The 25,430-nt window shown below is 42.4% G+C and overlaps 1 protein-coding gene across 3 annotated transcripts in view; it reads right to left on the bottom strand.

Annotated features, from left to right (window-relative positions):
- ccser2a (coiled-coil serine-rich protein 2a) overlaps positions 1-25,430 on the bottom strand; it is a 78,642-nt gene that overhangs the window by 10,606 nt on the left and 42,606 nt on the right. Inside the window, exons 6-11 of one of the 3 annotated variants that reach the window (XM_052145384.1) lie at positions 24,138-24,243; positions 23,433-23,601; positions 20,977-21,042; positions 19,260-19,352; positions 18,254-18,364; positions 14,079-14,163 (exon numbers count right to left, since the gene is read on the bottom strand). In XM_052145384.1, coding sequence (XP_052001344.1) covers positions 14,079-14,163; positions 18,254-18,364; positions 19,260-19,352; positions 20,977-21,042; positions 23,433-23,601; positions 24,138-24,243 — 630 coding nt within the window. Of the gene's footprint in view, positions 1-933; positions 4,762-14,078; positions 14,164-18,253; positions 18,365-19,259; positions 19,353-20,976; positions 21,043-23,432; positions 23,602-24,137; positions 24,244-25,430 lie in introns of those variants that run through there. The other 2 variants (XM_052145383.1, XM_052145382.1) reach the window with 2 other exon arrangements.

Raw genomic sequence — 25,430 nt, 5'->3', positions numbered from 1 at the left:
TATTTCTGTTGTCATTTATTCAATTTCAGTCTTTTATTATGAATAGTAATTCAATTTCAGTCTTTTATTACGAATCGTAATTCAATTTCAGTCTTTTATTACGAATCGTACTTTTATTTTGACGTGTATTTTTGACAGAAGTTTAACTTCTAAAAAAACAGTTCTCTACAAGGTCCAGTGCGATCGTTTGACACTAGAACTACTGGAATTCTATAACTACTAGAATGGCCATAGCGGTCGTTCTGACTGTTCATACTAGACTGCACCAAATGTCTTTTTTTTTCATGTCATATTTACATTCAAAGCTCCTACTGAGGTTTTAGAATGAAGTTTCTAATATCTGTCGTCATATTTTATGACATTATCACCCTAAAATAAATAAAAAAAATCAGCGAACAAAATCCTCAATTTGAATAACATTTAATAATATGGATTAAATGGAGCACGGAGCGCCAAGCGAACGCAGATAGGCCTACACAATACGATATTTTTTGTAATATATAACAGTATATAATAATATATAATAGTGCTAGATATACATATATATATATACATATATATATATATATATATATATATATATATATATATATATATATATATATATATTAGCAGCTAGACTGCCCCGGAAGGTGCGTGCCTCGCTGTAATGAAGACTCAGGTTGGTTGGGATCCATATGCGGCTTTATTCAAACAGCAAACTCAGGTCGTACAGGCGAGAGGTCGGGGCAGGCGGCAAACAGTCGTGGTAGGTAAACAGGCTAGAGTAACTGGGCAGGAAGCTAACAAACAGGGTCTGGGAAACGCTAGGTTGGTACACGGATAAACTAGAGAGGTTTCTAAAGTTGCTAAACAAGACTTCGCAAGGAAGGAACAAACAGACACGGTTAAATAGGGTGAGGTAACGAGAAACAGCTGGGCAAGTAATCAGACCTAGGTGTGTGGGCTAGAGGGAAATGTAGACTACGAGATCAGTACTCGGGTGAATGCGATCTCCGGAGCCTCGAGGAGGAGGCGCCTTCACCGGTGTTCGTGACAGAGCCCCCCTCCTGTGAGCAGCTCCTGACGCGAAGATGCGACCCGCGCCGAGGTCTTCCCCGAGGTTGAGGGGCCGGTTTCTCCGGGTTGGTCCGATGGAACTCGGTGATGAGATTAGGGTCGATGATGTCGTTGGTGCTGACCAGGACCTCTCTTCCAGGCCGTACCCCTCCCAGTCAACAAGGTACTGCATCTGACCCCAGTGGCGCCTGGAGTCAAGCAGCCTTCGCACCAGGAAGGCTTCCTCGCTGCCCACGATCAGGGGAGTGGGTCTGAGAGTCGCCTCCTCTTCGGCCCCCGGGTCATCGGCCGGTTTCAGCAGGGAGACATGAAAAGAGGGAGAGATACGGTAATTAGTGGGGAGCTCAAGATGGAAAGAAACAGGGTTAATCTTTCTAAGGATTTTAAAGGGGCCCACATACCTAGGGCTGAGCTTTCTGCAAGGCAGGCGGAGGTCTCGGATGGAGAGCCAAACCCATTGGCCCGGGGTGTAATCGGGGCCGGGACAGTGGCGACGGTCTGCTTGCAACTTGGCGCAGTCCACGGCCCGCTGTAAGTGGACGTGGGTCTGGTCCCATACTGCCTCACTGCGCTGCAGCCAGTCGTTCACGGCGGGGACCTCCGAGGGTTCACCGGACCAAGGGAAAAGAGGGGGCTGGTACCCCAGGATGCATTGGAAGGGAGTCAGTTTGGTGGATGGCTTGAGTAAGGAGATCTGGGCGTATTCGGCCCATGGGAGGAATCTACTCCAATCCGACTGGTTGTGGTGGCAGTACATGCGCAAGAACCTGATAATTTCTTGGTTCAGTCTCTCCGTCTGCCCATTGGACTGGGGGTGGTACCCTGAGGTGAGGCTGAGGTTGACGTTTAGGAGACGGCAGAAGGCCTTCCAGACCCTGGAGGTGAACTGGGTCCCCCGGTCCGAGACGATCTCTTCTGGCAGTCCGTAGAAGCGGAACACGTACTGGAACAAGTGCTCGGCGGTTTCGAGGGCTGTGGGTAGCTTGGGCAGGGGTAACAGGCGGCAAGCCTTGGAGAACCGGTCTATGACAGTGAGAATGGTGGAGTGCCCCTGGGAGTTGGGTAGGTCGGTCATGAAGTCCATGGCGATATGTGACCAGGGACGCTGTGGTATAGGGAGAGGTTGCAGCAGTCCGGCCAGTGGTTGTTTTGGGGACTTCACTAGGTTGCAGGCAGGGCATATTTTAACGAAGTCAGCAGTGTCCTCGGGTAGGGTCCCCCACCAGAAGCGGTTACTCAGGAGACGGGTGGTAGCTGAGATTCCGGGATGGCCGGAGCTTGAGAAGTCATGCACCCAGCGGAGTGCCCTCTCCCGGAGGCTGGGGGGTTCAAAGGACTGATCGGTAGGGCAATCAGGAGGAGGTGGGACTAAGACTTGGGCCTGGGAGATGTCTGACATGAGGTCCCACTGGACGGGGGCTAGGAAGAGCGTGGGCGAGACAACTGGTTCGGCAGTAGGGTTTTGGACGGTGGTCTCGTGTTGACGTGAGAGGGATTCGGCCTTGGTGTTCTTGGACCCAGGGAGGTAGGAAATGTTGAAATCAAAGCGGGTGAAGAACAGGGCACATCGGGCCTGTCTGGGGTTGAGCCTCTTGGCAGAGCGGAGGTATTCAAGGTTGCGGTGGTCCGTCAAGACCTGGAATGGGTGCCTGGCCCCCTCCAGCCAGTGACGCCACTCCTCCAGGGCAGCTTTCATGGCCAGGAGCTCCCGGTTGCCGACGTCATAATTTTGCTCAGCAGGGGAGAGTTTGCGGGAGTAGTAGGCACAGGGAAACAGCTTGGGTGGGTTACCTTGGCTCTGGGAGAGTATGGCTCCAATTCCGGTGTTCGAGGCGTCCACCTCTACCACGAAGGGGAGGTCTGGATTGGGGTGATGCAAGATGGGTACAGAAGTGAAACGCTCCTTGAGTTGGGCAAAGGCCTGGAGAGCGTTGGCTGGCCAGTGGAGTTTGGTTCTACCTTTCTTCAGCATGGCGGTGAGAGGAGAGGCAACTGTGCTGAAGTTACGGATGAACCGGAGGTAGAAATTCACGAACCCCAGGAAGCGTTGGAGCTCCTTCACCGTGGCGGGCTGAGGCCATTCCAGGATGGCTCGCACCTTGCGGTCATCCATGGCCACCCCTTCTAGGCTGATGACGTACCCCAGGAAGGCTACCGACTTCAGGTGGAACTCACACTTCTCGGCCTTGGCGTACAACTGGTGCTGGATCAAGCGCTTGAGGGCGGTTCGGACGTGAGCGATGTGTTCCTCAAGAGAGTTAGAGTAAATCAAAATGTCGTTGATGTAAACAATCAGACAACGGTAGAGCAGGTCTCTGAACACATCATTGACGAAGGACTGGAACACCGAGGGGCTGTTGGATAATCCGAACGGCATCACCAGATATTCGTAATGGCCGCAGGTGGTGGAAAAGGCGGTCTTCCACTCGTCCCCCTCCCGAATGCGCACCAGGTTATAGGCGGAACGTAGGTCCAGCTTGGTGTAAATCTTCACGCTCCTTAGTTGTTCCAGAGCCGCGGGTACGAGAGGCAAGGGGTACCTGAATTTTACGGTGACGTCATTGAGGCCACAGTAATCGATGCACGGGCGGAGGGAGCCGTCCTTCTTGGTGAGGCGGCGTTCTCTCTCCTCCGGAGTGAGGTGGGTGCGGTGTAACTGCATGGGTTCCGGGGCTGCTTGGCGCTGGGGTGCCGGAGTGGGCTGCGGGAGCCACCTAGCTGGTCGTCGGAAACAGATGAGGTTGTCGACGCGGATCGCCAGCGAGATGAACTGGTCCAAAGAGACCCCCTCATCGCGACACGCCAGCTCAGATTGCAGATCCGCGCTCAGCCCCTGACGGAAGAGGAGTTTGAGGGTGCATTCAAGCCAGCCGGTTTGCGTGGCGAGGGTGCGGAAGGTGAGAGTGTAGTCTGCCGCTGTGCGATTTCCCTGGCGGAGTGCCAGGAGCTGCTCACCAGTGCTCTTGCCGCATTCGGGGTGATCGAAGACGTCGATCAGGCTCTGCATAAAAGAGTCAAAGGAAAATTGAGTGAAGCCCTGGTTGGTCCAGACCGCGGTCGCCCAGTCGAGAGCGCGGCCCGTCAGCACGGAGCTGACGAAGAGAATCTTGCTCTCATCAGTCGGGTACAGCACCGGTTGCTGCGCGAGGAAGATGGAGCACTGCATTATGAAGCCTTTGCACTTCGAGGGCGTGCCGTCGAATTTTTCCGGAAGGGCGTGTCGCGGGCTGGCAGCGGCGTGGAGGAGTGGGTCGGCTGCTGTCGCTTGGCTAGCTTGAGGAGCCGTGGGTGCGGGCGCGGGAGCCAAGAACAGGCTAGAGGTCGGGGCAGGCGGCAAACAGTCGTGGTAGGTAAACAGGCTAGAGTAACTGGGCTGGAAGCTAACAAACAGGTTCTGGGAAACGCTAGGTCGGTACACGGATAAACTAGAGAGGTTTCTAAAGTTGCTTGGAAATATCGCCGGGGCTAAACAAGACTTCGCATGGAAGGAACAAACAGACACGGTTAAATAGGGTGAGGTAACGAGAAACAGCTGGGTGAGTAATCAGACCTAGGTGTGTGGGCTAGAGGGAAATGTAGACTACGAGATCAGTACTCGGGTGAATGCGATCTCCGGAGGCTCGAGGAGGAGGAGGCGGCTTCACCGGTGTTCATGACACTCGCTTTGTGTCCAGCAAGTTTTTTCACCACAGTGAAAATGTTTTTGAAAGTCTAAACGCCAACAAACATGGATTGAGGCAGAATATTTCGTTAGATAAAAACATGTTGTGAATTTTGGACAATGCTCTGGAGTTATTGGAAACGTTTGGACAACACGAATCGGAATCAAAATCCATGAATAAATGAATCTGTTATATTAATAATAAACACCAGGACACGAAATTTAAATTTTAATGAATGTGAAAATGTATTAGTTCACTGACAACCACAGAACCTGATTATTTATATTCTATTATTTTCTTTGTAAAATAAACATCCCCAATGTGTATTTCAATGCATAGTAAAAACCTTAGACATGTATGAAACACATATAGGCCTAACCCAAAATGGCCAAAACAGTTAATAAAGAATATGAACATTCGCTAAAATGTGTGAAAACGAACTGATTTAGAAAGCAATATTTGTTTTACAGTGAGCAAAAATATCATGCTGTAAAACTATAATGAAAATATTATGCTGTAAAATTCAAATGGTTGAATACCTGGGTCCTCGCACCATCATCTGTGTGCTTTTGCTCTCATATGGCCGTAGCAAAGTTCATTTGCCAGTCGCATTATGAAGTTCCTCCGTGACATTCTCTCATTTGTACATTTCTTGAACTTGACGGAAGCATTTATCGCAGCCAGGTCAAGGATATTATAAAACACCCATGGCCATCTACATGTGGGTGCTTTCACATAGTATTTCCTTGCCATTTGATCTTGCACATCTACTCCGAACTTGGTTCTGTTGCAGTATGTGACTGTTTCTGGTTTAGACTTTTGGCCACTTGTGATGGCAACAGCTGTGTGGACAGTGTTTTCCTTCTTTTGCACTGATAGACTGTGAGCGTTGCATTGTCACTTCTCTGCACCTCCGTGGTGAACAGTGCCCTTTGTTCTTTTACGTAGCAAACGCTGAAATGCGTGCGGTCAAAATGACCGTTATGGCCATTCATGTAGAAATACTCAGAACTCTTTTTTTTTTTGTTTTGAAATTTTTGTAAAATAACAATGTTAGAATAAAATATACACACATTTAAGAAAAGTCATGGTCCTATGGTTATATGGGTTTTATTTCAACAAAGTTATTACATTGCAAAATGTAAAAACGAAATGACCGCCGTGGTAGTTCTAGTGTTAATTGCAAATGCTGTGATTTAATTATATAAATTAAATAAAAATAATGCTTCAGAGTGGATTAGTGCTCTGCCATCTCTCATACAACGCAAATGATTCTCATAGTCTCTGGAGTTTCCAATGTATGAGTGGTCTACTTCACACATTTATTTAAAGCTCATGCAGCTCATACAGACTAAGATTTTTGTGGTTCATTCAGCATTTTGTGGTTTAATAATCACACTAGGACATATAAAGATCTGAATTTCATTAGTTATGCATTTCATTGTAAAAGGAGTAACAGAGCACATGCTCAAATAAGTGTGTGAGCATTTGAAAGCAGTCGTGTGTCATTAAAACAGTGTGCGTGTACAAATTAAGTCAGTGCTCGGTACTATCTGTACTGTAGAATCATTGGTATTGTTACATCTTTTTTATTTTAGTACCGACTTGGTACCGAAGTACTAGTAAATTTAACAACACAAGCCTGAGGAGTATTCCAGAAAGCAAGGTTAACTTGCTGTGACATAAACCCTGAACTCTTGCTTACTCGTGGTATGTTGGTTCCAGAACACCTGCGCAGGGTTAGTTCACACAACCATGAGTTTGAAACTCAGTGTTAGTGCGCGTTCACGGTGAACTCAGAAAGACATTCTCAGCAGATCGCAGAACTCTCAAGTCACCAAGGAAACAGACGCCAAGAAGAAAAGGCGCACCATATGTCAGTGATGTAAAATATGAAGTTTTAATGACTGCAAACGAGCATTACTTCATCTTCAATTTTAATAGCGATAGAAGCTGCATCGGTTTAGGACTGAGAGTTTGTTTGACAGAAAATATACTGAATCATTGCATTAATTATAAATTAATACAATTATGAAGATTTACTGTACATTAATTAAACATTAATATTAGACCTCTCTCACCTACATTAATGTCAACCGTTATGACTATACCTTTAATTTCCCACAGTTGCTGATGATGTCATTGTATTAATGGACACTTTTTCATTTGTAGGATCTACCAAACTTGTCATAATTTTTCATAGATTGAATGTAATGATTATCAGTAGGACACACATGATTATTCAGAAGATGAAATCTGCTGTAACAGAGGTGGAGAATGATGGGAGGCCCACAGAGTTATGTGACCGTTATGTCCTTTTCTTATTTGGTGTGGCAATAAAACTTGTTTGTTGTCTTGTCCCCTAAAAGGTAATGGCTGTGCATTCTCATGTAGAGGCCCCATCTACCTTCAACAACTTGGTACTGAATTAAATTATGTTGTTTTAACTGAAGATCATGTGTCTGATTATACATCATAGATGTTCATGATCTCAATATTAGAGAAAAGTAACTCATCACTTCCTAGTTGTAAAGGAAACAGTAAAAGTTCCATATTGAAAGGCAGATTAAACATGTAATTTAGAGGACAATATACAGCTTCTAATGGAGTAGAGGAGGCTGAGCATCTTTTCATTGAATCACTTGACCACCAGCTAAAGGAGGTCACTGTAGGTTACTCTAAATGACAGCATGTCTCATTTATATTTCTAGATAATAAAGGGAGTACAATGAACAAGTCTGTCAACAAGTTGACAACCTCTGAAACTTTCTGACGTCTACCTGAAATAAACTAACTCTGGAACATAATCTACTCCAGAGCAGGTTATGTTCAGAGAATAAGTTGCTATGGCTACTAACATACCCTGAAAGTTACCTCAGTTGTTGGAACTGAAAGTTGTGATTATCCACTTACTCTGAATAAATTTACCCGGGTAAGTAATTTAACCTGCTTTCTGGAATACCCTGCAGGTCTTATAAGTCTTGAAAACATGTGAGAGCATGAATCCCTCCAAAGTATTTAAATTCAGTGTGCTTGGAAAAAGGACATGGATTCCAACTCAATGGTGCAGCTGCGGCGAGAAGCAGAAAATTAACTGGAACGAACTCCTCCAAGTGTGTAAAAATGCATTCATGTATTAATCTCGGTTGTTTGTTCAGTGTTTGCTCCCATCATTCTTACATTTCACAATAATTTTTATTGTAGCATGCAACAGCCAACAAACCAATGAAATTGAATGTGCCTCACTGAAGTATGACCATCTAATTTGTATAGCCACAAGGTGATAATACAACGAGTGATAATTCAGTGGTTGATTAAAATAGAGACGGGACAATGGCTTGATGGTTAAGCGTGAGTGAATGATTATCTAAAGGGAAAAACTTGAGGGTAATGGTTATACTTAAGATAACTGATAATCATTATTTGATGATTAACAGATGTAACTGTTAAGTGTTTGATTAATTGATAATCATTAAATTATTTACCATTATCAATTATTGTATTACCATTAACCACATTTGTCGCAATTCGTACGCCATAGTTTTTAGCCACGTTACATGCTGTGTGGACATTGTGCTTTGTGTTATCTAATGATCTATGCATCCGATTATGCTTTTTACAATGATTATAGCCTCCTCTAAATTAAGTAATTGTTTGGGATATTTGATGTTCTGTTTATTTTTCGCAAAGATATAAGTGAAAACGCGGCATAAAAGCAACACTTGTTTACAAGTAACATGTATTTCAAAGAAGTAGTCGGCTATTACTCACAATATTTTTGTATGCTACTCTTTGAGAGCTTTCCAACGACATATGGCTTTTTGATTAGTTTGATGTTTTACCGATTACAACATTATGTGCACTGCAAAACATAATAAATAAATTATACAAATGGAGCACTTCTGATTTGTCTGCCAATTTTAAAGCACTTGTTCAGTTTTGGTCACAATGCCTGCGTGCATTGTAAAGTACAGCTTCTAAGCTTTAAAACGATACTTTTGTTGTGTTGGTCAAGAAAATATTTTTTTCACATCGTGGTAATGAGAAAATCACGATGACCACCTTTTTTAGCATTGTGGTAATGATAGGGATAAAATGTGCAGAGCTCATGAAAATAATGTCACAATGTAAAAAATCTAAATGACCCTAAAAATACGCTTTCCATATCCAAAATATAACTTCTTATTTGATTTTGGAGTAAAAAGTAGCAAGTCAATTTCTTGACAGGTTTCATGAGAATTACCCTAGTGAAAACCAAACCATAAAGACTGCCAAAAGACTAAGGTAAATACAACTACAATTTTTTGCAGTTTGATAGTGTAATTTACAGTCTGTATTCACACAGAATATCTGTGCTAAATAGAAGACCGAATATATATACACTCACCTAAAGGATGATTAGGAACACCTGTTCAATTTCTCATTAATGCAATTATCTAATCAACCAATCACATGGCAGTTGCTTCAATGCATTTAGGAGTGTGGTCCTGATCAAGACAATCTCCTGAACTCCCAACTGAATGTCAGAATGGGAAAGAAAGGTGATTTAAAGGGGTCATGACATGAGAAACCAAATTTGCCTTGATCTTTTGGTATATAAGAGGTCTTTGTATCATTAAAACGTCCTGCAAGTTTAATATTTTAAGACGTCCTCCCCATTCTAAACGAATCATTTATTTAATCAAGCTCAAAATACAGCTCGTTCTGGATTCATGGTTAGAAGTGACGTGTCGGTTAGAAGTGACGTAACAGCGTTTGCATATGACCGCCTCCAGCGCAAGATAACTACGCTTTAAGCGCAAAAGAACTACGATCATTTCGTATCGCCGTGCGCCTCACAAGTGTTCAGTCGATGGACAGCGAGCTCTGACAGAGACTACTTGTGAACAGAAAAAATTACGATGCCACACAGATGTGCTGTTCCTGGCTGTGGTCAAACAAAACCTCTGAATAAGCTGCCGAAAGATCCAGACGTCAGGGAAAAATGGATGCAGTTTATTTTTTGCGGACGTCCCAGTCACAGCAAGTGTTAACTTAAGCGTTTGTTCTGTACATTTTAAGGATGACTGTTTTGAGAACAAATCTCAATATGATGCTGGCTTTGCCAGAAAACTGTTGCTCAAAGATAAGTCCGTGCCGACTATTCTGGGAACAACGACGACGCAAACTGTAAGTAATCTATTTTAAACTTTAAACTACTTTATAAAGCGCAATTTCATTCATTATGAATAATCACAGTGTTTTTACTTAGTTTACTTGCATATTGTTCTGGCTGGAGGCGTCAATAATTGATACATAGGCACTGACGTTAGCCAATCATAACAGTGGGCGTTAACACTGAAGTCTTAAATGGAAAACGCCCCCAAAACAGACTGTTTGAATCAGAGGATGAGAAACAGGGTGGGAAAAGGTCATAAATCACTAGATTTTAAAAGTTTTTCTTAAAAAAAAATATATTAATACTATAATTGCACCTAAGGGAACATAATAATACAATAAAAAAACCCATGTCATGACCCCTTTAAGCAATTTTGAGCGTGGCATGGTTGTTGGTGCCAGACGGGCCGGTCTGAGTATTTCACAATCTGCTCAGTTACTGGGATTTTCACGCACAACCATTTCTAGGGTTTACAAAGAATGGTGTGAAAAGGAAAAACATCCAGTATGTGGCAGTCCTGTGGGCTGAAAATGCCTTGTTGATGCTAGAGGTCAGAGGAGAATGGGCCGACTGATTCAAGCTGATAGAAGAGCAACTTTGCCTGAAATAACCACTCGTTACAACCGAGGTATGCAGCAAAGCATTTGTGAAGCCACAACATGCACAACCTTGAGGCGGATGGGCTACAACAGCAGAAGACCCCACAGGGTACCACTCATCTCCACTACAAATAGGAAAAAGAGGCTACAATTTGCAAGAGCTCACCAAAATTGGACAGTTGAAGACTGGAAAAATGTTGCCTGGTCTGATGAGTCTCGATTTCTGTTGAGACATTCAGATGGTAGAGTCAGAATTTGGCGTAAACAGAATGAGAACATGGATCCATCATGCCTTGTTACCACTGTGCAGGCTGGTGGCGGTGGTGTAATGGTGTGGGGGATGTTTTCTTGGCACACTTTAGGCCCCTTAGTGCCAATTGGGCATCGTTTAAATGCCACGGCCTACCTGAGCATTGTTTCTGACCATGTCCATCCCTTTATGGCCACCATGTACCCATCCTCTGATGGCTACTTCCAGCAGGATAATGCACCATGTCACAAAGCTCGAATCATTTCAAATTGGTTTCTTGAACATGACAATGAGTTCACTGTATTAAAATGGCCCCCACAGTCACCAGATCTCAACCCAATAGAGCATCTTTGGGATGTGGTGGAACAGGAGCTCGTGCCCTGGATGTGCATCCCACAAATCTCCATCAACTGCAAGATGCTATCCTATCAATATGGGCCAACATTTCTAAAGAATGCTTTCAGCACCTTGTTGAATCAATGCCACGTAGAATTAAGGCAGTTCTGAAGGCGAAAGGGGTAAAACACAGTATTAGTATGGTGTTCCTAATAATCCTTTAGGTGAGTGTATATATATATATATATATATATATATATATATATATATATATATATATATATATATATATATATATATATATAGGGCTGGGATAAACGATTATTTTTTAAACAATTAATCTAGCGATTTATTTTTTCGATGCATTGATTAATCTAACGATTCATTTTTTCAGTCCGATTCGATTTCGATTCGATTAATCGACTTGTGACAACACCGGTAATACCGGTTTCATCAGGGGTGGGGATATATAAAATGTTTAAAAAAAAAACATTTGCCGGGAGTTTGATTGACTGGCGATCTGATCAATCAATCATAATACGCCATTTTTGTCCGACAAAGTAGTTAGGAGAGAGAAGATTAACGTCGGTGGATTTGAATTTGAATAATGGATTGTAGGCTACCGTACTGACATCTTTCTGCGGTTAAAACAACAGTCCTTCTGATGTAGGCTAACATTCATGTTTAGCCTATTTGATGCTATAAATTAACCAAGGAAAAGATGATCGGTTTACGAGCAGCCTTAACTGAGGCAATCTGTCACGACACATTAAAGAGCCACAAAATAGTAGGCCTATTTATGGTTTAATTTTCTTTGAATGACCAAATTTGAAAGTTGAGACTTTATTAAATGCTACCTGCTTGGTCCTGTCTGTCAGCGCGTTGTTAGTGTCCTCTATGTATTTTTCAAGACATTCATAGCTATAAGCGCATTATTAATAGCTATAAGCGAAAACTTTAGGTGTCGACAACGTATTATAGCCTACTCCAACATCGAGTGCAAAGTGGGGAGTTGAAAAAAAACTTACGGTGCTCTGTCATCTGCAGCTGCTCCCGGGTGGCGCCTCTTCAGATGCTGGTGCATTGCCGTGGTGCTAGAATGGAAGGCCGTCTCCATTTTGCAAAGACGACATATCACGGAATTGATTCCTTTTAAATTAAAGAATTCCCATACTTTAGAGGAACGAATGCATGCCGCCTTGCACTTCTGATAGTCTGAGGAGCCACTCGTGTTGCTACTACTCGCCTGCGCCGCCATCTTTGTTTTGGGTCCGACGAATCGACGCGCATATTTTGCGTCGACGTATTTTTTGCGTCGACGTCATCGATGACGGCAACGCGTTGTCCCAGCCCTAATATATATATATATATATATATACACACACACACACACACACACACACACATACATACATACATACACACATGCAAATCTTAAAACAGTTCTTCTTGTTCTACTGAAGAATTGTTACTCTCTAAAATAATAAATATATCTCTCTCCCTCACACACACACACACACACACACACACAATCCATTACAGCTGCATGTGTTTACACTGATTCAACAACGCGTGTTGGCTCTTTGACTGACCGCTCTTGTGCACTGAGATGTTTACCCAAACTCCCTGAACAAAACATACCTAAAGACAGGCCTCACAGCACGATATGTCCACACACAAAACCCTCACACAGAGTAATGGATTCAGTGACCCACCTAGACCCGACAGACACTTCAAAGCTTTTCCAGCAGGGAACTGCTTACTTTCTGTCTAACCCTTCATACCCACCCTGGACTTTTCAATCTCTCTCTCACTCCCACATAAAATCCCCCCCCCCCCCTCTCTTTTACACTCTCTCATTAGACATAACTGATATCCTACTTACTCAGTGCTGACTCACTCCCTGATGTAACTGTATATTGTTTACATGTTTAGAAGCCTATAAGGAGACAATAGGTCTGTTCCGAAACCCATTTAGCTGCCTCCTGCCTACATAGGCAGCTGTCTTCTATGGCAACATCCTGAAATGGAATGGAGCCTAAGAAGTGACTGATGTGGAATGCTCTATATAGGCAGCAACTCTGTGCACCACGTTAACAGCATTCCTCTCGCAAGTGCACAGGAGACTCAACTCGCAATCGATATAAATACAGGTGATAAGAGAATCTGAGAATATTACTACCATACATAGTACCACCAGTAACAGAAATGTATACTAAAGTGCTTCATTTCTCATTTATATATTTGAGAATATGAACTAGCTAAATCTTTTGATTCTATGCTCATTGGTTTGAACTGGAATGCACTTTTTTCAACAGCCAGACATCATATAAACAGTATAACAATGTGCTTAGGTTTATATTTAACCGTTGCTTGTGGATTTAGCAGACAGTGTCAATTTAAACATCTGGTGATAATTTATAGGAAGACTCCACCCAAAAATTATAATTCTCTCATCATTGACTCATCCTTATGTCCTTTTTGGAGCATAAAAAGAGCTGGATCCCATTGACTTGCATTGCATGGATATAAACAAATCATATATCCATCCAAAAAGTTAATAAAAATGTGTTTGTGTTCCATAAAATAAATAATGTCAAACAAGTTTGAGACAGCCTAAGAGTAAGTAAATAATGAGAGAATTACCGTTTTTGTTAACTCCAATTAATTAGTCCTTCAATTCTTGTAGCTTTTTTCTCCTAACTGAAATATCTTTAAAATCCAAATATAATTCAAAATATGATTATAACTTAATAATTCATAATTTCTAAGGCCTGTTGACAGCCTTATGATGCTGCCATAAAATGTAGCCTCAAGAAGCAGCAAATACCTTTTGAAACAGCCATCACTTTAAGAGTGTGCCTATGATGTCCTATGAGAACAGAGCTACAGTAGCATTTCAAAGAGACTGGTAGAAGAAGCAGAAACAGTGAAAGATAGAGAGAGAGATGCAGAGAAAAAGCAGAGCATTTTGCCAAGGTAACAGGGTCAGAGGTCAGGGGTTAATGACTCACTTTGTCGGCGTTGAGGCATGCCTGCACGAGGTGCAGCCTGGTACTGGCACTGCCAGGGAGAGAGGAGAGGAGGAGTGGGTACAGCCTGCAACACACACACACACAGAGAAACCATGACACATGCACACACATATGACACACAGCCCACATACACACACACAGGTGCAGAAAAAGAAATCTCAGGAAACCTAAACAAACACACAGTTTAGAAGGAAAGACTTGTTTGCAAGCACATCACACACACACATATCCTCTGCTCAGAGAACAAATGTCAGATTTAAATATCAGCGAAGATCCATCAACATGGATGCAAGCATGCAAGAGAACTAAACACAAAACTACTCCAAATACACAATGGCATGCTATTAATGCCCTGTGCACACAACATTCCTAGCAAATGCACAGTGTGATGTATCTTACAGATGACACTTCACCTTGTGTGTAAACTACCCATGCAAAGTGCATTTACATATACTGGTGAAATTTATCAATGATAAGGCAAACAGGGCTATCAACATGGTGTTTTTAAGTAGTATATACAGTATCTCACGAAAGTGAGTACACCCCTCACATTTTTGTAAATATTTGATTATATTTTTTATGTGACAACACTGAAGAAATTACACTTTGCTACAATGTAAAGTAGTGAGTGTACATTTTGTATAACAGTGTAAATTTGACCAGTATTCGAAGGGAGAGGATCATGCTCTGCTTCAGTATGTCACAGTACATGTTGGCATTCATAGTTCCCTCAATGAACTGTAGCTCCCCAGTGCCGGCAGCACTCATGCAGCCCCAGACCATGACACTACCACCACCATGCTTGACTGTAGGCAAGACACACTTGTCTTTGTACTCTTCACCTGGTTTCCGCCACACATGCTTGACACCATCTGAACCAAATAAGTTTATCAGTAATCCATGTTCTTAGTCTGCTTGTCTTCAGCAAACTGTTTGCGGGCTTTCTTGTGCATCATCTTTAGAAGTGGCTTCCTTCTGGGACGACAGCCATGCAGACCAATTTGATGCAGTGTGCAGCGTATGGTCTGACCACTGACAGGCTGATCCCCCACCCCTTCAACCTCTGCAGCAATGCTGGTGGCACTCATACGTCTATCCCAAAGACAACCTCTGGATATGACGCTGAGCACGAGCACTCAACTTCTTTGGTGGACCATGGCGAGGCCTGTTCTGACTGGAACCTGTCCTGTTAAACTGCTGTATGGTCTTGGCCACCGTGCTGCAGCTCAGTGTCAAGGTCTTGGCAATCTTCTTATAGCCTAGGCCATCTTTATGTAGAGCAACAATTCTTTTTTTCAGCTCCTCAGAGAGTTCTTTGCCATGAGGTGCCATGTTGAACTTCCAGTGACCAGTATGAGGGAGTGTGAGAGCAATGACACCAAATGTAACACACCTGCTCCCCATTCACACCTGAGACCTTGCAAAACTAACGAGTCACATGACACTGGGGAGGTAAAATGGCTAATTGGGCCCAATTTGGACATTTTCACTTAGGGGTGTACTCACATTTGTTGCCAGCGGGTTAGACATGAATGGCTGTGTGTTGAGTTATTTTAAGGGGACAGCAAATTTACACTGTTAAACAAACTGTACACTCACTACTTTACATTGTAGCAAAGAGTAATTTCTTGTCACATGAAAAGATATAATCAAATATTTACAAAAATGTGAGGGGTGTACTCACCTTTTTGAGATACTCTATGTACCTTTCCCATCCAAAACTTACTGACCCTCACCCATAATGCTCATAAACATACAAACCTTATCGTTTAATGATTAAATATAATTTAGGTGCACCTTAGGGAACTTTCTGAGATAAGGCCAATAAAACAAATCGTAATGTTAATCTATAGCCAGGAGAGAAAGAGTGGTATTGCAGTCCTGTGATATATTGTTCTATATTGCTATCTATGTTCTTTAGGGGTTACACATTTAACTCTGAGGCAAGTCTCATGCTCGAGAAAATCAGATTTGTATACCTTTATCAAACAAAATGTGTGGGGTAGCATGTTCATATAATCCTTAAAATGAACATGAGACAGTCCATTTCAGATATTGAACTCAACATGTGATTTCAGGGGTAGGTTCAGTGTTAGCTTTAAGGATTGGGTTAAGGCCTGGAATACTATTGATTTCACTGCCCTCTGATTTTATGGTTTAGTATTTGGGAAAGAGGCCTATGATTGATGTGGTCTGGCATCAACAGAGATTTCCAATTTTGATGCAAAAGATTCACAAGCTCTCATTTCGATAGAGATTTTGATACAGATTTATTTGGGTCTATTTCAGTTATAATGTCCATTCTGCTTACATATTAAAGCAGTTAACGCTGTAAATTATACAGGGAACCTTCTAACTTGGTATTAGAAGCCGTTCGATTGCTATTTATTTAAAGGGATAATTTTTATTTTTGGGTGAACTATCTCATAATCCATTCACCCTCATCCCATCCCAGATCTGTATGACTTTCTTTTTTCTGCAGAATTCAAAGATTTTTAGGAGAATATTTCAGCTCTTTAGGTCCATACAATGCAAGTGAATGGTGACCAGACCTTTTAAGCACAAAGGTAATTCACATGACTCTAGTGGTTAAATCCATATCTTTAGAAGTGATATAATAGGTGTGGGTGGGAAACAGATCAATATTTAATTTTTTTTTTTTTTTTTTTACAATAAGTCTCCACTTTCACATTCTGAAATTGACAGTGGATATTTATAGTAAAAAAGGATTTGAATATGAATCTGTTTCTCGCCCAAAGTTATTGCATCTTTTCAGAAGACATACTGTATATTAAACCACTGTGAGTCTTTTAGATTACTTTTATGCAGCCTTTATGTGATTTCTGGAGCTTGAAAGGTCTGGTCACCATTCACTTGCATTGTATGGACCTAAAGAGCAGAAATATTTTTCAAAAATCTTTGTTTGTATTCAAAAGTAGAAAAAAACTCATACTCATCTGGGATGGCATGAGGGTGAGTAAAACTGAAGTAATTTTAGGCAAAATTAAAAGATTGATCTTGGGATTTTAAGAATAATCAGCTAATAAAGAGAGTATAATCTCTTTTTTGTGAATTGTGAACATTCAAATAAAAATCATAATTACTTAAAAAATCTATATTTTTACCAAGCCCTAATGATTGGGTTAGAGGAATGATGATCCCATGACAACATTCCTGGACCTTTATAAATGATGTTGGACCATGAACAACCCATTTGCATAAATCACGTTATAGATATTTCAGCATTTTTAAAGATAGATAAACCCACAACACATTAAACAAAAATTAAACATACCACAAATTCCTTTTTGTTTGCTGCTTTGATGACATTACTAATAATAATCAGTAATAACTCTTCATTTAATGAGAACATTAAGCAAAGTTTAACTTTGAACAGTCACTTAAAAAGCTTTAGTAAAAATGTTCTGCAGTTTATACAAAAATTTCTCTACCATACGTACAATATCAGTGTGAACCTTGTTTTCCTCTGTCCCCAACAACTCCATTTCCCTTTCTCCCTCATTTCCAATTTCAAATTCTCCTCATCCATCTCTCGTACCTCCTTTCATCTCTCTTCCCTCTAATCTCTCTTGACTCTGGTCTTTCGCTGTGTGCTGTTAGCTTTAGTGATTGTGTGCCGGTCTTCGATAAGAACACGTCCCCCGTGAACAGCCCAGGCTGCGGCTCTGAAAGCTAAATCACCTAGGTGGGTGCTGTGCTACTTCACTTAAATAGGAGATGACAATCATTCTGTACTTTGTAGTAGATGCCCGTTTTCCACTAGCAGCAGCAAATTGGCCAAATCGGCACCTCAGCAAACGAGTCTCAGCTTAGGTTGTCCCGTGAGACCGGTGCTATTTCACCATGAAAAACAAAAGCAACTGAGAATGGAGGAAAGGAAAAGAACAGAAGGAATGTGGTGTCTGATTTGTCAGCCCTGACAACACATTTGCTTCTTTCTTTTGTAAACAACTAGCCACCTCTAAACGCTTTAAGAGTTGCAGGGGAAACAGAAAATGAGAGAGAGGGAGACAGCTCATCAGAAACACAAACATATACTCACTACAATGACATTTTGGGTGACTTTATGGTGTCATACTGATGCGATCATTTTGACATGCATGCTGCTAGCCAGATAAAGAGAAAGGACTCACAGCATGGTGATGATGGGGCGGCCGCCACACCGTCTGAGAGGATTTATCATGATGTGTTCTTCTCTCACCTTTGACCCCCAACTTCTGCTGTTGACAATGACATCTCACCGGCTGAGAGAGAGAAAGAGTGTTAGAGTTACTGTGTGGTTGATATGGTGATGCAAGGTTTTTAGGGTATTTTGGAAAGTTGTTTATGGCCAATGTGAAAACAGCCCACTCCAAAGTCACTAGGATTTTCTGGTCCCTATATATGGCTCGGGTCTCTCCTTCAATGCAAGTCCATGAGATTTTTCACAGGTTTTATCGTCAGCCAGGTGGAAATCTGATAGCTTAGGAAAATAATTGCACCTCTACTTAATGAGTTGCACAATTTAAGGTGTCATTAATATCTGTAGCACAAACTGGTTTGTTTGAATAGTAATAGAGGTACTGTCTCATTTATGATAGTCTCAGCCTCAGAAAGGGACCACCAACAGTTCATTCACTGACCATCTAATACATGTGGCACACAAATCTGAAAAGCACTTTTTTGATCTGGCAAGCTCTAATCTAACTGGCTGACTTGGCAAGTTTTTTTCTTCTTTACAGGTTTTTACAAGATACTTGGTTGATACAACACACATTTATGAGGATGAAATGCTTAATGAATTTTACAAGTTTGCCAGGTTAGTGTCATATAAGTCATTAAAAGATATTCAGTGATATCCACAAGCAGAACTGTATATAAACAATATGACCTGTTGTTGGTCAGTTAACATGGTAGTCAAATGGTTTTTCTTCAGTCTAAATGGGCAGTTCTTGGTCGGAATAAAATGCAATGTGGACATTTCGTCTAAGGACTGGTTACACAAGACTAAATTCAGGCAGACAAGTTCGCATTGGTTAAAATATCACAAACAGATGCTGCAGGCTCTGTTAAACCGCACATGTATTATGTATTTTCAATTGCTACAAAATCGTCAAAGTGAGTGTGAATGTGAATGTGTTTGGACTGCTGATGGCTCACAGATTGTTGTTGATGCGTGAGCCGAGTGATGATTTTATCTTTATTTTTCAGCTCTTCCCTGAGACGTGCCACTTCCTTCATCAGCTCCTCCATCTTGCACACAAAAAACATTAGAGACACACACAGACAGAAAAACAGATAATATTAACCGCACATACAAATAATATTAAATACCTCCACAAATAATAAGAAACAAAAATATGAATAATACATGTGAGTGTGTGTGGTTTGGGAGGGGGGGGTTTAATTACTTCGCTATAATTTGAGGACAAATTTGTCCCCAGAAGTTAGATAATTACTGCATGTCAGAACCTCCCCTTTGGGAGCATCTTCATTAAAGGAATATTCACCCAAAAATGAAAATGTGCTGATAATTTACTCATCCTCAGGCCATCCAAGATGTACAGTATATTACATTCTTTCTTCATCAGAACAGGATTTAAGATTTTTAGGAAAGTATCTGAGGTTTTTAGCTTCATCCAATGCAAGTGAATGGACACCAATTTTGGGGGGTCCAAAAAGCACACTAAGTCAGCCTCAAAGTAGTCCACAAGACTCCCGCCAATCAAGTAATGTCTTCTGAAGTGAATCGATACGTTTGTGTGAAAAACTAATCGCTAATTAAAACTGCTTCCTGTAAACACTGAATGCCTCATGTCGCTGTCGTGTGACATCTTCACGTTGGAGCATTCACGCAATAATTGTTTACAACATAGGAACATACTTCAAGCAAAAGCTAGGTCAATTCAAACAGCTAAATTCAGAAGACATTACATGATCGCGGGAGACGTGTGAATTACTTTGTCCATTTGTGTCCATTTACTTGCATTGAATAAAGCTAAAAACCTGGGATACTTTCCTAAAAATCTTAAATCCTGTTCTGATGAAGAAAGAAGGTCATATAAATCTTGGATGGCCTGAGAGTAGATTATCAGCAAATTTGAATTTTTGGGTGAACTATTCCTTTAAACAAAAACGATGTTTGCTTGTTTCTCTGTTGCATAAGTTATCTATTAGAGGAAGGGTTAGGATTAGTCTATAGTAATTACACTGCAAAAAATGATTTTCTAGACAAGTATTTTTGTCTTGTATTCCTGTCAAATTATTTAAACTTTCTTAAAACACGATTTATTTACTTGTCAAGCAAAATGGGATAAGATATTAAGTCTTGTTTTAAGATAACTCTAACTAAATTTAGTGAACTTTAGACTCAAAACAAGAAAAAAAATCTGCCAATGGGATAAGCAAAATAAACTTGTTTTCCTTTTAAATTAAGTTTATTTTGCTTACCACATTGGCAGATTTTTTTTCTTGTTTTCAGTCTAAAGTTCACTAAATTTAGTCAGATTTATCTTAAAACAAGACTTAATATCTTATCCCATTTTGCTTGACAAGTAAATAAATCGTGTTTTAAGAAAGTTTAGATAATTTGACAGGAATACATGACAAAAATACTTGTCAAGAAAATCATTTTTTGCAGTGTATAACTTGATTTATATAAAAACAATACATTTATTCATTTGGCAGACACTTTCACCCAAAGCAATTTACAGTGCATTCAAGGTTACATTTTTTCTATTAATTTTTTTTAAGTATGCATTTTCTGGGAATGGAATCCCTGACCTTGGTGTTGCAAGCGCATACTCTACCACTTGAGCTACAGTAACTCTATGGCATGTATGTGGATAAGAAAGTGTCTTCATGGGATTTTACGGACCTGCCGGCCTTTGCGGTCATCTTCGCTGGATTCCACACTCTCTGGAGAAATATCTTCATCATCCATCTGAAAAAAAAAAAAAAAAACACAAACTACGTATTCAAGAGGCACTTCTCTCATGTTCAGAACAAATTTTTATCTCACTGTCTATTTTCCTGTTTATTTTGTTCACACACACACACACACACGCACACACACACACACACACACACACACACACACACAACAACAACAACAACCGCCATTCGCCACTAAGTGACGGTGACGTCACCACGACGCGTGTGCCAGGCTATGTGCACGTTAAGGCCACGTGACGTGTCGAACCCCCGCTGGCAGGAGGTCACGGGACAGATCCAACAGGTGACACGGGTCGAATGACTGAGATGACTGGCTGATGCACCACCTGTGCCCCCTACTGTGCCAACTTGCTGTGCTTTAGCCACCCTGCGCTCTGCTCGTTGTTGTGAGCGTCACTCCTCTGCCTTCCGTTGTTGTTGGAGGGCGACTGCCTCCAACTGGCCAGTAGCGTCCTTCACAAGCCTCCTACAAAGAGGCCGATCTTGACACTGCTGGTACCAGTCATCGGCAAGTCCACTCAGCTCCAAATCCTCCTGTACCACATCAATCCATCTCTTCTCCAGCCCGTGCTGCGCCCGCTTAGCCCCCTCTATCCGGCCGAACAGAAACTGTTTAGGCATGCGGTGGCCAGGCATGCAGGCTACATGACCCAGCCAACGCAACCTTGCCTGCCGTAGGAGCTCACCGATGGGACTTTGTCCACATCTTTAAAAGATTTGTGAGCTCCTCACACAATCCAGCCTGGTTAAACCCAGGATGGATCTTAGGCAGGCCAGCCTAAATGTTTCTAACCGGCAATGATGTTCCATTAGGGGGGTCCGCAAGCATAGAAGGGAGGGAATGACCGTGGCCGAGAATACCTGAAGCTTCGTGCGGAGCGACAAACTGGGTAGCTTCCACACAGCGTTACGCAACCGATGAAAAGATAATGCCGCTCGACTGATTCGGAGTGAGACCTCTGCTGTCAAACCGGAGCTGGTCATAAGCACACTTCCCAGGTATGGAAAACACTCCACTCTCTCCACAACTACCCCATCACCAATTGGGAGCTGTGGGGGTGGAGTGTCTGATGGTACATAATACCCAGGAAGGTGCTTAGTTTTGGTTGGGCTGATGGTAAGGCCCCATCTCTTGGTGGCAAGCTCCAGGTTCATCAGCAGCGCCCCCAATTCCTCCTCTGAGTGAGCAGCAATCACCAGATCATCAGCATACATAATGTGGTTGACCAATAGGGAGCCATCCCTTGACCGCTCCCGGGCATCGATCAACCTCCCATTATATCTGTACCAGATGGAAATTCCTCCAGTACAGCCATCGAAGGCTTCACGAACCACGTGGTCGAAACAGATATTAAATAATTTGGGAGCCAGAGGACATCCCTGTCGCACTCCAAAGTGAACAGGGAATGGCTCCGACTCCTGACCACGTAGTTTTACCCGGGCCCGCTCGCCATCATGAAGGTCCTTAATGATCGCAAGCAGTGGGTCTGGGACTCCGAAAGCATGAAGAACAACCCAGAGCCCAGGCCTACTGATGGTATCATAGGCCTTGACCAGGTCAATAAAGCAGAGATGTAGGTCTTGCTGGAATTCCCTACACCTCTGCTGTAGCAGACGAACAGAGAATATGGCATCTGTGCAAGACCGTCCCTTCCTGAAACCACACTGGGGCTCCGCAAGTCTCTCCTCAGCGTGCCTGGCAAGGCGATGTTGAATAATCCTTGCCAGGACCTTTCCCGGCACACTGAGGAGTGAGATGCCCCTATAGTTATTACAATCTGAGCGGTCCCCCTTTTTAAAGAGAGGGACCACCAGGGCATACCTCCAATCCTGCGGAACCCGCCCAGTGGTCCAGACTGTTGTTATGATGTCATGTAGGGCAGTCTGTGCATAAACACCACCCTCCCTCAGCATTTCACTGGGGAGATCATCTCTGCCTGGTGCCTTCCCTGGTCTCAGGCTCTGGATCGCCTTCAGTACTTCCTCCAAAGATGGCACCTCAGCCAGCCACCCACAGGGAGCGACTTCTTCCTCCAATATTTGTGGCACCGCAGCCCCAGCAGGGTCATCCCCACTTTGTCCCACAATGTTTTCCAGGCTCAGGGACTTCCCCTCCCCCAGGACCTCACAGAAATGCTCAGCAAATCTGCAAACCTGTTTCTGGGGGTCGGAGATTGGATCACCGTTTTTTCCCCTAATGATGGTAGTAGGTGTGGCGCTGCAAGTAACTTTTTTGACACACACACACACACACACACACACACACACACACACACACACACACACACACACACACACACACACACACACACACACACACACACACACAGCTGCTCAGATGCCAGAGCTGTGTATGTATTCTCAGCTGCCCAGCCGTACCTGCAATAGACTCTTGAGTTTTAGCAGCTGTAATTTAACAGATGAGCAGTCCTCAACCATGTGCTTGAGAGTGAGGTCATCTAGTGCCACCATGTGACTGTCATGCTGATCTGCATGATGGAGAGTCTGATGGCCTGTAGGACACCCATCATTATGCAACCCAACCAGCCTATCAGAGTGAGAGTGTGTAAGGATTAGGTTAAATTATAAATTATTTAATGACTAAATAATATAATAATTACTAAATTATTATTGTTCACCTGCCCAAGTTTAAGTAACAGTGTCAGTATTAAAGGGCTTCGATTTTGAAAATAAATCTAATTTCTATGCTACAAGCACCACCGAACAAAATTTGCACAGTTATTGTTGTTGTGTCGGGCTGAACGGGTCGCTCAAAACAAACAGAGAAATTTTGATAGTGCATAAAGAGACAGTGTTTTCAGTTTGAGAAACTTTACATTTACAGGCTTCAGCTTTCAAATAAAATAGTTTGATGACAAGATAATGTAACTAAAGAGCCATAGTGAGGTAATAATAGTACTATTATTTTTTTATATTTCCAGTTTGTTTATATGTAACAATAAGAGTAATAATTCTGAAGGATTAAAAAATTATGAATGAGTAACTGATTGTTAACAGTTTTATCTGCAATTAATTATTCACCTTGAGTATGTATGTGTATTCTGTATGTTCTGTTGCTTTAACCTGTTGTCATTGTGAGCATGATCCATTCCACTCCATCTCTGCTGTCTTCTCCTCCACTGAGCCGGCCGGCCCCCCCTCTCAGAGCGCTCAAAATGGGCCATTCCATCTGCATACACAGAAGGGTCAACACCAGTCAATGACAAATAAACAAATACAATGAACAAACACCCACAAGCTAATTCACTTCTAAATGCTATTTTCACATTCTGTTAAGTCTCCGAACCACACACAGACACAAACACTTCTTGGTAAGAAGGTAATTTTTCTCTGGAAGGTTGTGTAGTGTCCTTCCACATTTTGGTCTCTTAGAGTTTAGATACAAAGCACTCACACTGCCTGAGGCAAGATATCAGGACAGACTCACATTCACACACTCTTAAGGCATATAAAATCTCACACACATACAAACACTCTGTCTCCCACCCACCGGCCTTCTAAATTCTTCATATACTTTTCTCACAATCTCTTTTTATGTGTCTCACATACCACAGAGTAAGATAGCAAGCAGTACAGACAGAAATCTAAGATATTCAAAAACAGACCTGCTACATTCCTCTTGTCCTTGCAGTCTGTTCTGTGCAAGAGCTCCAAGAAACAGCTTTAAAAACAGACCAAAACTCACACAAGAACACAAACAACCTTAAAACTAAGAGTAGAGATGATGTTTAGAATGGCATGTCCAAAGGAAAAACAACAAGTTTAAATCCAGCCGGACAAAAACTCTGAGCAACGGAATCTTCTAAAATGCAAAGTAGAAAACTCCAAAAGTTTTCAGTCAAACTCTCTCTGACTTTCCAAGCAGCTGTAAATCCAATAACTTTTCCGCCCAGTTGGAAAGTGTGTGTGTGTTTGAGTTCTGGGAACTCCCTGGGAGCACTGACCAGAATCAGACACACAAACACACACACACACACACACGCACAGAGAGACACACAGCTGCAATCCTTGAGCCCCGGGGCTTTAAGGAGAGAAGGGGAGCTGGACTTGCTGGCGGCCAGGCAGTGGTTTTCTCGCCTGGGTCGGCACAGCCCTCAGGCATAGCCTCCCACTGGTCATGAGAATCAGCGTCAAAACAGCAGGCCTTCCTGCCAACCAAGCGGACAGATCGAGCAATGAAAGAAGGAAGAAGGGAAGGAGGGAGACAGAGTGGGAGGGGAGAAAGGGGGAGGGGGGTCTGAAGTTATCTATTCCCTCCTCTAGGCACTTTCTGACTCTGTACCCTCCTCACATGACTGTAGGGCATGGTGCCGGGGGCTATAAATACAACAAACACATACATACTGTACATACATA

Source organism: Xyrauchen texanus, chromosome 16, assembly GCF_025860055.1.
Source record: "Xyrauchen texanus isolate HMW12.3.18 chromosome 16, RBS_HiC_50CHRs, whole genome shotgun sequence".
Classification (NCBI taxonomy): domain Eukaryota; kingdom Metazoa; phylum Chordata; class Actinopteri; order Cypriniformes; family Catostomidae; genus Xyrauchen; species Xyrauchen texanus.
This window is presented reverse-complemented; position numbering and strand designations above follow the sequence as displayed.